The 15,047-nt window shown below is 40.6% G+C and overlaps 1 protein-coding gene across 1 annotated transcript in view; it reads right to left on the reverse strand.

The window, feature by feature from the left end:
* LOC308279788 (aldehyde oxidase 3-like) overlaps window positions 1-15,047 on the reverse strand; it is a gene marked incomplete at its 5' end in the record, with an annotated part of 100,776 nt that overhangs the window by 48,887 nt on the left and 36,842 nt on the right. Inside the window, 3 exons of the mRNA XM_080719957.1 lie at window positions 4,438-4,560; window positions 5,157-5,271; window positions 5,921-6,090. Of these exons, the coding sequence (XP_080576083.1) occupies window positions 4,438-4,560; window positions 5,157-5,271; window positions 5,921-6,090 (408 nt within the window). The remainder of the gene's footprint in view (window positions 1-4,437; window positions 4,561-5,156; window positions 5,272-5,920; window positions 6,091-15,047) is intronic.

A 15,047-nucleotide genomic window follows, 5' to 3' on the forward strand; every position in this document is an offset into this window, starting at 1 on the left:
CACCTCCCTACAGAAGCGGCCAGCATCATTAGTTTCTAATATATTCTTCCACATTTTCTCTATGCAAATGCAAGCAAATACAAATCTATATTACTACACTCCCCACTTTGTACATTTTTCTAAATTTTTGCCTTTTACTTAGGATGACTTGGAGAACCTTCTCTACCGGTGTATAATGTCCTAAAATATGCATGTGTTAGAATGTCCTTAAAAAAACATACATATAGCTGGGCGTGGTGGTGCACGCTTGTAATCTCTGCATTCGGGAGGCTGAGACCAGAGGATCGCAGTTTTCAGACAGCCTCAGCTACTTAGTGAGGCCCTCTGCAACTCAGTGAGACCTTGTTTCAAAATAAAGAATAAAAAATAGGGCAGGAGGTATAGCTCGGAGGTTGAATGCCCCTGGGTTCCACCCCCAGAACTGAAAAAAAAAATACACACACACACACACACACACACACACACACTGGGCGCGGTGGCACACACTTGTAATCCCAGCATTCAGGAGGCTGAAACCAGAGAATCATGATTTGCGGATAGCCTCAGCTACTTAGTGAGGGCCTTTGCAACTTAGGAGACCCTGTTCTAAAATAAAGAATAAAAAATAGGACAGGTGTGTAGCTCAGAGGTAGGATGCACCTGAGTTCCATCCCAGACCCAATATATATATATATATATATATATATATATTTTATATATAGACAGATGAATACTTGAGTTGTTCCCAGAATTTTACTATTACAAACAATGGTCAAAAAATAACTTTGAAAACAAATTATTTTGTAAATGTACAAGCTAAGCTGCAGGATGAATTCCCAGAGTAGGGTTGCTGGTTAAGTGGTACTTTGGTACTTAAGTGGTTATTTGGTACTTTGATAGATACTGCTAGACTTTTCTTCCTAGAGGTTGTTGCTCTAGTTTATATGACTGTCAATAAGATAAGAAAGTACCTGTTTTCCCACAGCTTGCCAACTGAATGAGTTGTCAGGCTTACATTTTTGCTAATCTGATAGGTTTAAAATGGCATTTCACTGTAGTTTTTCACTTAACTTTCTCCTGTTATTAGTCACACCAAGTGTCATTTCTTATGTATACGGGTCATCATAGCTGTGTTCCGGGATCTGTCTGCTTGCATTCTTTGCTCATTTTTCTATTCCCTTCCTTTTTCATTTCTAGGAAATCATAAAGCTAGGAAATTTGTAATAATTATAAAATTATTGTATAGTATGGCTGCAAATATTTTTCCAGTTGATATTTATATTCTAATTTATTTTTCTCTTTCTGAAGTGTGCTACCTTATATAGGTGAATTTATTAACCTTTTCTCTTATGGAATTTAGTATATTATTCATAGTCACCATGATTTCTTCTCTCCTTTTTTATTTCATTTTTGACCTTTTAACTTGTAATCCTTCACATTTTGCTTTGTCTTTGTGTAGGGAGGTAATAGACTGAGGTTAATTCTGGTAATTCCTTATTTTCACTTTGAATCTGACCTCAAGTGAGATACATTTCCACAGCATTTATTTGTGGACAATCTTCGGTTTCTATCCTTAGGCAAAGGAGCAAAGGGTGTTTGTTCACTGCGCTGCCTTTTGGGCCAATGATTCCCATTACTGTCCCTCCAGGAGGCAATAGTGCTATTTTCCTCTTTAGTGGAGCTATTACAAAATGCACAAAATAAATCACTGCAAAGAATGACATTGGTATTTTTATAGGGATGGCATTGACTCTGTAGATTACTTTTGGCAGAATGGCCATTTTGATAATATTTATCCTGCTTATCTAAGAGGACTAACCTAGAAAAATAAGTCTGATTCTAAATTTTATATAGAGAAACAAAAAACACAGAATAACCAAAGCAATTTTCAGCAATAAGAACCATGCAGGAGGCATCATAATTTCTGACTTCAAATTATACTACAGAACTCTAGTAATAAAAATAACATGGTTTAGGAACAAAAACAGACACATAGACCAATGGAACAGAATGGAAGATGCAGAAACCAATCCATATACTTATAGTCAATTGATTTTTGACAAAGGTGCTAAACACATATGCTGGAAAAAAGACAGGCCTTTCTTCAAATGGTGTTGGAAAACTAATTATCCATTTGTAGAAAAATGAAATTAAATCCCTATCTCTCATTCTGCACAAGAGTAAACTCAAGATGGATCAAAGATCTGAAAATTAGACCAGAGACTTTGAAATTATTAAAAGAGGGCATAGGTCCAACACTTCTACATAAAGGCATAGGTAGAAACTTTCTCAGTGAGACCCCCCCCCAAAGATCATAAATTAAAACAAGAACTAATAAACGGGATGGCATTAAACTATAAAGCTTCTGCTTATAAAAGGAAACTATCAAGAGTCTAAAGAGAGAGCCTATAGAGTGGGAGAAGATCTTTACCAGCTATTCCTCTGATAAAGGACTAATATCTATAATATACAAAGAACTTAAGAGACTTAACATTAAAGAGATAACACAAGAACTAAATAGACACTTCAGCCGGGCATGGTGGTGCACACTTGGGAGGCAGAAACAGGAGGATCGTGCAGGTTGGAATCCAGCCTCACTGGCCTAAGGGACCCTGCTTCCAAAATAAGTATAAAATAGGTCTGGGAGTGTAGCCTGGAGAAGGGTTCCATCCGCAGTACCACCAAAAAAAAAAAAAAAAAAGAAAAAAAAAAGAACTAAATAGATACTTCACAAGAGACACAAATGACCAATAAAAGCATAAAAAATGTCCAACATCATAGCAATCAGGGAGATGTAAATCAAACTACACTGAGATTCCATCTGACCTCAATAAAAATGGCAATCATCATGAAGTCAAACAACAATAAATGTTGGCGAGGATACGGGGAAAATGGAGCTCTTCTATACTATTTGTGGGATTTCAAATTAGTTCAGGTGCTATGGAGATTAGCGTGGAGATACCGCAGAAAATTGTGAATGGATCCACCATATGATCCAGCTATACCACTCCTGGGTATCTTTCCAAAAGGACTAAAATCAGAATATTGGAGTAATATATTCATATGCATGTTCATAGCAGCATAATTCACATTAGCCAAGTTATGGAACCAACTAAGGTGTCCATCAACAGAAATGGATCACAAAATTGTGGGATACATGCACAATAGAATCCCACTCAGCAATCAAGAACAAAATTATGTCATTTGCAGGGAAACAGACGGACCTGGAGAACATCATGTTAGTAGTGAGATTAACCAGTCATAGAAAGTGAAGGGTCATATGTTTTCTCTCATATGCAGAAGCTAAGGAGTAACCAGCATACCAGAGGGACGTGAGACAATGGAGGAGAAACTCCAATGGAGCCAGGGAGGTGGTCTAGGGGAAGGTGGGGGAGTGAGAGAATCAAGGAAGGAATCACTTCCATCGACATTATAGACAGGCGTGGGAATACCAATGTCAATCTCAGTGTCCTGCGTAGGGAAGGGGAAGTGGGGAGGGAGCCGGGAGAAAGCCCACCAAGTGCTGTGTGCACGGATGGCACCATCACTATGAACTGCATTATGATAGGAGAATATAATGCACCAAGAAAAGTATAAATAATAATAATAAATAAAAACCAAGTATATCTTGGCAATTAAAAAGGTAAACAACAAACAAACAAACAAATCACTGCAGCTTTACTTTGGAACTTGATAAGAAATGAATAAAAGCCCAGACCAAAAAAAAAAAAAAAAGGAGCCTCTCTACATTCACTAAGTGTTGAGCCAGGTCCACGTGGGGCAAGAAAAAACTTAAGGGCAACGAAGAGCATGGGGCAGCAGCTAAGAGAAACAAATTTCAAAATTTCAAATGTTAAAATCTATCTAAAAGGCAAAACTTTGGATTTTCTAGGATCCAAATTTCAAGTTCAAGCCGGGCGTGGTGGCGCACGCTTGTAATCCTCGCGCTTGGGAGGCGGAGACAAGAGGATTGCGCAGGTTCAAAGCCAGCCTCAGCTACTTAGTGAGGCTCTCAGCAACTTAGTGAGACCCTGTTTCCAAATAAAATATAAATAGGTCTGGGAGTATAGCCCGGAGGTAGAAAGCCCCTGGGTTCTATCCTCAGTACCACAAAATAAAACAAAACAAAACAAAAACAAATTTCAAGTTCAGAATTTGAGACTTTTTCTTTGGGAAAACCAGAAGTATTTTAGGTATAAGTAGGGATGTTAGGCACAATTGGAATCTATTGTGGGCCAAGAGGACACATGTATTTCCAGCTAGAAGTATCTGGTGGTAAGAGGAAGGGAGACTGAACATTTTCAGAGAAAATATACTTTCTAGTCTGTGTAATCTCCATAGTGCATGAAAAAATTTTTTAAATTAAGGATTTTTGCAAGTATCATGGTAATGATATCCTATGGAGGTTTCTGGACTTCCTGCCTGATGGCCAAAAGACTGAGTAGAAGCTGAGGTTACCTGGATGCTCACAATCACAGGCTTTATGTCTTGGTACACTATCTTCACCTTCTCTGTGGCCTGCTTGGCATGGGTATATGAATCGGCAGCCACAGCACAGACAATCTGACCCACACAAATCACCTGTGGAGGAAACAGACCAAAGAACATGCCAGAAGGGAATGGAAATGGGCACCAACCAGGCCCTTGTCACCCCGGGGAGGGAAAGGGACACGCCTGGGAGATATGTGGGGTGACTCATACATAGCACAGGGCATGGGCCACTACTGGTTATATGGTCTCAGATGACTTACTAAAACTATCTTAGTATCAATGTCTTAACCTTTTTTTTTTTTTTTTTGGTACTGGGAATGAAACCCTGAGGCATTCTACCTCCAAGTTATACCCCCAGCCCTATTTTATATTCTTTGTTTTGAAACAGGGACTCACTAAGTTGCAGAAGCCCTCACTAAATAGCTAAGGCTAGCCTTGAACCTATGATCCTCCTATCTCAGCCTACCAAGTACTAGGATTACAAGCGTTCACTGTGCTAACTCAACAGGTTCTTAGCAGCCTTAAATCCATCCAAGAACAAGGCTCAGTACAAAAGTCATCTAAGGTGGCTGGCAGGACTGTGGCCATATGTGCAAAGTCACCTGGAAAATAATCAGTACCAGGAAACAGCAGCCACCACGGTTGTTAGCATGCTCTGAGAAGCTTGGGCACCATCGTCATACTACCTCCTCCTGTGCGTACAGTCTTTCCTCTTCACTGCCATTGTCGCCAGGAACATCCTGAGCTGTTACCACATCAACTACACCGGGCAATGCCAGGGCCTCAGAGGCATCAATGGAACTGGGGAGGAAACAAAAGCCTGATGTGTCTCAGGACAATGTGCCCTGTCTGTATGAACAAGCAAATCCCAAGAACTGTATTTCACGTGGACCAGGCAAGTCCACATGTGAAGTGTGTCGATCCCATGCTGACACTGTGGGGACAGGACACTGATTTTACCAGATGCAGAAGAAACATGAATGAATGAATGAAGGAAGGAATGAATAAGCTAATAAAGGAATCCTCTTTTGAACATTTTTTTAATTCTCCCCATTCCAGGGAAGGTGTACCCTTGAGTTGGCATAAACAAGTGCTCAGCCTGTGCCACTTTTAGGAGTCCAGGCTCTTCTGACAACAGACATTCAGAACAGGGAGAGAGAAGCATGGCTGTTTGGGTTCTCATGAGCGGAGGACATTATTCTCAACCCCTTTACATTCTCAGATAACAACACCCACTCCTTCAAATACCAGATCCCTCACTTGACAGAAACTTACTATTTTATGCATCCCAGACCTCCAGTTTTCTTTTTATTTTACCAAGGTATAAGCTGTGATTGCTTTTTAGTGACATATTACGGGGTACTGAGTCGAGTCAAATGCAATAGCTGGCCAGCTGCCCTAAGTGCCTGCTAGGCGCTACTGGCCTTCCACCGCAGCCCTTCCTACTTACATGATCCTAGCGTGGGGCCTGGTGCTGGTTACCACAGCCAGGAAGAGTTCGTCTGTCAAAAGGGGCATGTCATCACAAAACTCGGCCTCCCCTGTGGCGTGTTTAATGCCTGAGTGATGCATGATGGGGCGTCCGACTGGGTCTTGCGGGGTCTGCTGGGGATCCACACGCTGTGTTTAAAAAGCAAAGCAAAGTACAAAGCAATTGATGAAGCAGGATTGTCTATGAGTCAGAGCATCCATGAAGAAACGGGAACATCTCTCCCTACTCTAGGCGAGACAAACCTTTCCAAACTGGCCTGCTTTCAGCTAGAACCGGAGTTTCTTCTCTCCACTGAGTATCTATCTACATGTATATGCCTGTGGGGAAGATGAGGCAAGGTGGGGACTCGGCCATGGGTGAAGGATTGACCTTGAGACAGCTAGCATTTGGGAAAACTACTTTTCTTTTTTTCTTTTCTTTTCTTTTTTCTTTTCTTTTCTTTTCCTTGTGGGTATGGGGATGGAAATCAGGGGCATTCAACCTCCGAGCAACACCACCAGCCCTATTTTGTATTTTTATTTTGAAACAGGGTCTCACTGAGTTGCAGAGGGCCTCACTAAGTAGCTGAGGCTGTCCATGAACTGTGATCCTCTGATCTCAGTTTCTTGAATGCTGGGATTACAAGCGTGCACCACCATGCCCGGCTTGGGAAACTGCTTTTCTGAGAAAAATCTATGTTATACAGCAGATCTGAGTGAGAGCCCACTTGTAAAACTTTCCATTTTGAGCTTGTCCATGTACTCTGGGTAGGTTGCTTAGACACAGGGAGCTCTGCAGCCAGCCAAGGCAGGTTTCCCTTCAGGCAGGGAGGCAGTGCTGACCAAATGAGCCTTAGGTGAGAACTGGGAGACACGCGTCAGGTCTCCCAACTATAGTGAGTAACTCTGGGCGGGAACTTCTGTTTGTTTGCTTTGAACTAATTCTTTGGGCTTCAGTTTTTGAACCTGTAAAATGAAGGAGTAGGATTAGATCCATGCTTTTCAGCTCAAACATAATTCTCAACTCGTAAATTTAGAGAATTATTTTTCTTCTTTCTTTTTTTTCTTTTGTTTTTTTTAAACTAATTTGGGAGCTGGGTTTGGTGGTACATCCTTGTAATCCCAGCATTTGGAAGGCAGAGACAGGAGGACTACGGTTTGTGGACAGCCTCAGCTACTTAGTGAGGCCCTTTGCAACTCAGTGAGATCCTGTTTCAAAATAAAAAATAAAAAAGATAGGGCTAGGAGTATAGCTTGGAGGTAAAATACCCCTGGGGTTCCATCCCCAGTACCGCAAAACAAACAAACAAAACTCTAATTTGGGACTATGAATTTGGAAGTGGAATGAGGATAAAGTTTTATCTCCCTCCATAAAGGCAAATTTCACAACACATAAGCAAAGATATTTAAGTGATGTCAGCTCTTATGATTGTGTGTAACCAAAGTTACCCAATGTGTACTCCTGTCCCTTGGAGCCAGCTCTCGGTGATCCTGGAGATGAAGACTAGGCAATTTTCCAAATAGCAGGTTCTTTTCTGCCATCTGATAAACCTACTTGGACCAAGAGGCAACCTAGCCATGTTAGAGCAGTTGATACCAATGGGCAAGTCAGGCTCTTCAGTTTGGGAAACAAATTTGAATTTTTTTTTTTTTTTTTACATACCACATTTTTTTTTTTATTGGTGCACTGTATTCATACATCATAGTGGGATACAAACTTTTGTAGACATACATGCACACATAGCCCAGTCAGCCCCCACCCGATCCCCACCCCATTCTCTTCCCATCCCTCCCTCCCATGCTTGGCTTAGTGGTTGACATCTAGTATTATAGCAATTTATCCAAAATTAAAAATGATAATCTCACATAACAGTTTCATTTGTCTGATACCAAGCTTTTGATGACTTAAAGATAACATTTCAATATTTCTTTTTACTTTCTTTCTTACCAGAGAATATTTTTTTCTATTTTTTTTTAGGTGAAACTATCATATATTTATATATTTATTTTTCAGAAAAAAACTCTATCCTAATATGGAATATGGACTCTAGATACCCAAAACGATCTTGAAAAAGAACAAAGCTAGAAGATATATACTTTCTGATTTAAAACCATATAAAGCTACAATAATTGAAACAGTGTAGTACTGTTCTAAAGGCAGATATATAAACCATTGGAGTTACATACAAGCCTAGAGATAAATTCTTCCCTATATTGTCAAGTTATTTTTGACAAGGTTTCCACTAACATTTGGTGGTAGAAATAATAATCTTTTAACTAAATATTGTTGAAACATAATAATTACATGGAAAAGAATAAAGTTGGACCCTTACCTAATCCCATATACAAATATTAACTCAAAATAGATAAAAGACCTAAATATAAATTTTAAGACTATAAACTTTTAGGAGAAAATCTGGGTCATAAAACCTCACAACACTGAAATTGGCAGTGATTTCTTGGATATGATTTCAATGGCACAGGCAACAGAAGAGTATACAAACTCCCTAAAAAATAAAAAAAAATATTGTATATCCAAAGACAATGTAAACAGAGTTAACAGTTACTAATAGAATGGGATAAAATATTTCCAAATGCTATATCTGAAGGTATATTAATATTCCAACTAGAAATCCTAAAAAATTAACAACAATAAAGGCAAACAATACCATTTAGAGATAGGTAAAAGACTAACATAAGTAATGAATCTCCACAGATAACCAATCTTAGTTGACTGTTGGATGGAAACTCTTGTTTCTCTGGTTCTGGTGTGTGCTACCTATTTCTTCTTTGTAGTTAATCTCTTTGAGTATTTTCTCTAGTGCTGGTTTTGAAGACAAAAATTCCTTCAGTTTCTGTTTGTCATGGAAGCTTCTTATTTCTCCATCTAATTTGATAGAAAGTTTTGCTGGGTAGGAAATTTTTGGCTGGAAGTTGTTTTCTTTCAGAGTTTGGAATATGTTACTCCAAGCCCTTCTGGCTCTCATGACTTGGTTTGGGAAGTCTGGAGTGATTCTAATTGGCTTGCCTCTGAATGTCACTTGGCCCTTTGTTTTTGTTGCCTTTAAGATTCTCTGCTTGGCTTCCACATTGGTCATTTTGACAATTATGTGGCGTGGGGATCCTCTTCTCCGATCCTGTCTAAAGGGAGTTCTATAAGTTTCCTGGACCTGTGTATCAACCTCTTGCTCTATGTTTGGAAAATTTTCTGCTATTACTTCCTTGAAGAGATTGTTGATCCCTTTGGTATCACTTTCTTTTCCCTCCTCTATTCCAATTATTCTTAGGTTAGCTCTCTTAAGATGGGCCCATATTTCTTCAATATCAGATTCCTGCTGTCGGATATTTTTTCCTAGATTAGAAACTATGCGTTCATTTTTGGAATGATCATCTTCTAAGAGCGAGATTCTGTTCTCCATGTGGTCTAATCGGTTGTTTGTGCTTTGAATTGAGGCCTTTACTTCATTAATTGCATCCTTTATCTCTTTTTGGCTCTCTCTGAGTTCTTTTAGAAGCACCTCTATTATTTCTACAGTTATTTTCCTGATTTGATCTTCTAGAAATCTCTGGTTTTCTGTTTTATCGGGTTCTGATGTTGTGGTGTTGTGGGCATTTATTGCTCCAGTATTATTCCTCTTTCCCATGATTTCGGAAGTTTGTGCCTTCTCTGGGTTCTTCCCTTGGGTCACTATGACTTCACTTAAGGTGTTCTGGATCTCGAGTCAGTAGTATCTCTGACCCCACTACTCCTTTACTGGGTTTTATCACAGAGTCTCCGACCCAGAGAGTCGATAGAGGCTGCTTTAGACTGTGGGGGGTGCCAGGTTGCACGTTCTCCTATGGTGTGATATCTCTGCCACCGCCCCTCCCCCACTGGGTCAAGTCCCAGGGAGTACAGTACTAGGATTTCTCCTCTGTGGCCCGCAATTTGACTCATTGTTCTTGAGTACGCAGATGTAGCTGTACTGGATTCGGTGAATTCTCTGCTGCTGCCGCCGGTGGCGATATGGCGCCGCTGCCACGCCCTCGGCCGTGAGGCTGGCTTATTTCTTCTTGGTTTTGATTTCCACTCTGAATCCCTGCAGTGTGTGCTGAGCTCAGCCACTGGGAGCTTTAGATTTTACCTGCAGCAAGAAATCCCGCCTGGCTCTTCTGTAGCAGCTCACCTCCGCTTGCTGTAGCTGTCCGGTGAATTTGCCGCTGCCGCCGGCAGTATGGAGCTGCTGCCGCGTTCTCGGGCGTGAGGCCGGTTATCTCCTCTGTGGCTCTGAGCTCTGTTCTCAGTCCACTTTCTCTCTGGAGCCTGGTGATTTTTTTTTGTTTCTGGTGATGGTGTTTTCTGGCTATGAAAGGCGCTGATTTTGTGGTAATGGAGATTGGTTGTTAGCGGGGCTCTTAAGCCCCGCTTTTCTCGGTCGCCATCTTCCCGGAAGTCCTCACCACTGTTTTCCAAATTTGAATATTTGAAACACTCTTCTATCTTCTAACCCCTGATGGTTTGTTTTAGGTACTCAGCTGTGGGTTAGCCTGGGGTGATAAGGGTCATCTGCATGTGATCGTACATCAAAAGTACATATGACCATAACCTTCCAGCCGCAGTGGTCAGCTGAAAAATCCTTTTCTCACATTTCCCTCAGGCATCCAACCACCCTTTTGTTATATTTTTGTCCTTCCAGCTTATCTTTATGAAATTTCATCAGCATAAAAACATAACAGAGCTATAAATAGCCAATGAACATCTGAGAAAAATATGTACTTTTTTCAATAATTAATACAACACTAATCAAAATAACAAGATAAAAATTTTTGAAAAAAACTGTCAAAGATTAGAATATGCAATCCCCAGTGTTGGTAAGGGTATGATGATATGGGAAACTAACAGTAAAAATTGAAACAATTTTCTACAGGTTACAAATTTAAGAGCCTAAAAAGCATAAATTCTATTTCTAGAAATCAGTTTTAAGGGTATAATTGAAATGTGAACAGATTTATAGACTAGAATATTATGTGTTCCCAACAATGAGGACTAGCTAAATAAATTATAGCACATCTATTTAAATAAAAAATCACATATCCATGCTGGGTGTGGTGGCGCACGCTTGTAATCCCCGCGCTTGGGAGGCAGAGACAGGAGGATCGCGCAGGTTTGGAGCCAGCCTTGCTGGCTTAAGAGACCCTGTTTACAAATAAAAAAAATATAAAATAGGTCTGGGAGTGTAGCCCAGAAGTAGAAGGGTTCCATCCCCAGTACCACCCCCCCAAAATATTACATATCCATTAAGAATCTTGTTTTGAAAAATATTTAGTGACATGGGAAAAAGTTCATGATACACTATTAAGTTTTAAAAGAGAAATATAGTATTATAATACAGTATGATCCTCATTTTATAAAACTATGTGCTTTATTTATTCATATATTTATACATTAATAACTCTTAAGAGGTAAGAAAAATTATTAAAATTATCATAGTATATTAAATGCTATCCAAAACTTAGAAAAAGGAGAAAATAACAATTGCCCATGCTTTCCATGTCACACTGGAACACAATTTAGTAAACCTATTCCATGGTTATACTACTCCCTAGAAAAATGTTCTTTGCTTAACATATGTACTGCTTATTAGGGCCGAGGCCCGTGAAGTTACATGGTAACATGCAGAGTTTTTTTCACTAGAGAATCAAATTATTTTCTTTCCTTAGAAAAGACAACCTCAAAGAGTTTTATTCCCTCTAATATACTACCCAGTCTTTTGGCGGGGGTACTGAGGATGGAACCCAGGGACATTCTACCTCCTAGCTATCCCCTGTGCCCTATTTTTTATTTTGAAACAAGGTCTCACTGAGTTGCAAAAGGCCTCGCTAAGTAGCTGAGGCTGTCTGCGAACCGCAATCCTCTGATCTCAGCCTCCCAAATGCTGGGCTGGGATTATAAGAGTGTGCTATCATGCCTGGCCAAATCAAGTTTTTAATATTTTTAAATACCTTGACAGTGGCTGTGTGTGTGTGTGTGTGTGTGTGTGTGTGTGTGTGTGTGTGTGTGTGTAAGGTTTCCAGGATACGTTGATTTTCTTCCTTATATTCTTTTATATTTGTCAAATGTTCATTAACAGACAGGCTTTACTTCTATAATAAGAAGGTGCAGCTGTACATGGTGGCACCCGCCTGTAATCCCAGTACTTGGGAGTCTGAGACAGGAGGAACACAGGTTTGAAGACAGCCAGCCTCAGCAATCTAGTGAAACCCTGCTTCAAAATAAAAAAATAAAATAGGGCTGGAGGTGTAGCTCAGAGGAAGATGCCTCTGGGTTCATTGTCTAGAGCAGAAGGAAGAGGAGGAGGAGAAAGAAGAAGAGGAGGGGAAACGTGCATGCATATATGTGCATTCATGCATTCTATATTGATTTTTTGGTCCGTGCTTTCCCTGGCCCTATATCCAGTGAAGGATACACCTCCCCCAGGACTTCTGAAGGTGGCTCTGCAGCTGACAGGATAGACCTTGACTACTATATAGAAAAAATTTTAACATGCTCCCTCCTATAGTCTGGATCAGAAGCCTCCCCCATGGACCCATGTGTTGAAGGACCAGCCTGTGGTGCTACTGGGAGGTGCAGAACCTTTAGGAGGCCGGGCCTGGAGTTAGGTCACTAGGGTGTGCCTTGGAGGGGATTTTGAGAATCCCGGCTCTTTTCTCTCTCTTTCTCTTTTTACTTCCTGGCCACCAAGAGGCGAGCAGCTTTGCTCCACCATGTACTGTCTACCAGGATTAACTGCCTTGGCACGGGCTCAAAAACAATGGGGCCAGCCACTCATGGGCTAAAACCTTGGGCCCCAATAAAGCCAGTTTTCTCAAGTATTTTGTCACAGTGATGGGAGGCTGGCTGACACACTCCCTGAAACCTCATCTTCACTGCTGGATGAGTGCAGTGGGTCCATTAGCACAGGTGGCTGAGCTGGGTACAGGGCCGGCTTCTTCAGTGGGAGCTGAGGACGGGGGTCTGAATCAGCAGCTTCTTTGTTGCTGGGAACTGGACTCTGAGTTCCATGGAAGGGAACTTGGGAGGGTCTGAGATTAACAGCCAGGAAGGGCAGATCAGACCACAGGAGGAAATGGGCCTGCTGCATGGGAGATGGGAGAGGGCCCAATGGGACAGATGGCAGAGGGGGCCATTGAGGCCCAAGGCAGTGAGCAGCCTACTCTTTTGCACTTATCTTCTGAGTTTCTCCTTCCTGACCTCCCCTCATTTCCAGCCCCCAAGCCTTGCAGGTAACATGCCTATAGTTGTTGGTGTTTGCTTGAAAATGCAAATGGAAACCTCCTGCAGTGGCAGTGTCCTTGCTGGTTTCATTGTTCTCCTTTTCACCCTGGAAAGGACTCAGTGAAAAATCTAGATACCACCGCCCACTCTTTAAAGGCCAGCTTCTTGTTTCACTCAGCAGTGAGCCAGGAGCAGTTACCGGCTTGCTCTGTTGGGGGTTCCCCAGACTCCTGGCACTGGCACATGTGGCCCATGCATGGCCTGGTCTAGCGGGAAGGCTTTAGGGTGCATCTAGCCAGCTGTCACCTGATCGCTCATTATCACCAAAGGATGACAAGAACCGAGAATAGTCTCCCTTCTTGCTGCACTGTCACCCCAGTAACCATGTCAGGCAAAGTGTCAACTCTAACTGGCCCCTGAACCGTGAAGACGCAGAGGTCTCTGCTGCCCCCTGTCGTTGAGTCCTGGTAACCCAGCCATCCTCAGGAATACTCAGTAATTTTATTATATGAGAGTGGTGTGCTTGTAGAAAAAAATTCAAATTTAATCAGTCCTGGGTACTATCAAGATTTTAAATTGTTTTCAGTATTATATATGAAAATTATGTCTTGTTTCTGTTTTAAAATGCATTTTATAAATTCTTTTAATGTATTTTTATCAATATTTCTTTTTTTATTGGTGCATTGTAATCATACATCTTAATGAAGTATAAGATGGTAGAGGCAGACATGCAACATCACTCATTTAGCCCTTTCCCAATTCCCACCCATTCTCTCTCCCTCCCTCCCCATGTCTGGCTTAGTGATGACTTTGATATGTTTGTGAAAGTACATCATGTACATTAGGGAATGTACATGATCCCCCTCAGTTAGGTTGTTTTATTTGCTCATCTATGGTTTCTCCTTCTTCATCTAGAGTTCCTCCTGTAACCCTTTTTCTCCCTCGCTTCACACATTAAGGGAGAGCATCTGATTCTTTACTTTTTGTGACTGACTAATTTCACTTGGTATAATGTTCTCCAGTTCCATCTATTTCCCCACAATAATGTAATTTTGTTCTTTATGGCTGACTAAAATTTCCTTGTGTACATAACCTATAGCTTTGTAATCCACTTATCTATTGATGGACGTCTTGGCTGTTTCCATAGTTTGGCAATGGTGCATTGTGTGGCTATGAACATGGATATGCATGCATTAGTTTGATGGTTGGGTTTCCATTCTTTTGGGTAGATAGCATGTCTCTATATGGTTTTATGTTTTTGTATTTATCTCCTCAGTGATCTGCCAATAGGTACACTTTATTTTTATTTTATTTCTTATTGACTTATAAAACTTTTTGTCGAAAATATTTCTTTTTTAGTTTTTGTACTTTTTATCTTATATAGTCAAATTTGTCAGCCTTTTCCTCTGTGTGTTTCTGGGTTTCATGTTATACTTAGAGAAGATTTCTAAGGCTATGGACTTAAAAAAAATCACACTTGAGCTGGTTGTGGTGGTGCACGCTTGTAATCCCAGTACTTGGGAGGCTGAGACAAGAAGGATCTCAGGTTTGCGGCCAGCCACAGCTACTTAGTGAGACCCTGTTTCAAAATAAAAATAAAAAATAGGGAAAGGGGTGTAGCTTGGAGGTAGAATGACCCTAAGCTCAATCTCCAGTACAGCAAAAAAAAAAAAAAAAAAAAGGTATACATCTTTTTACCTAGTAATTTTATGCCTTTAGTTTTTAATGTTTAAAACTTTAACCAATTTGGAATTTATTTTTATTGTAAGGTGAGAAATAGAAGTATAGTTTCATGTTTCTTTTCTTTTAAAATGGCTTACTACTCTTTTCTTGAATACTCCATTTTATTGCT

Source organism: Muscardinus avellanarius (genome assembly GCF_963383645.1).
Source record: "Muscardinus avellanarius genome assembly, chromosome: 2".
NCBI lineage: Eukaryota > Metazoa > Chordata > Mammalia > Rodentia > Gliridae > Muscardinus > Muscardinus avellanarius.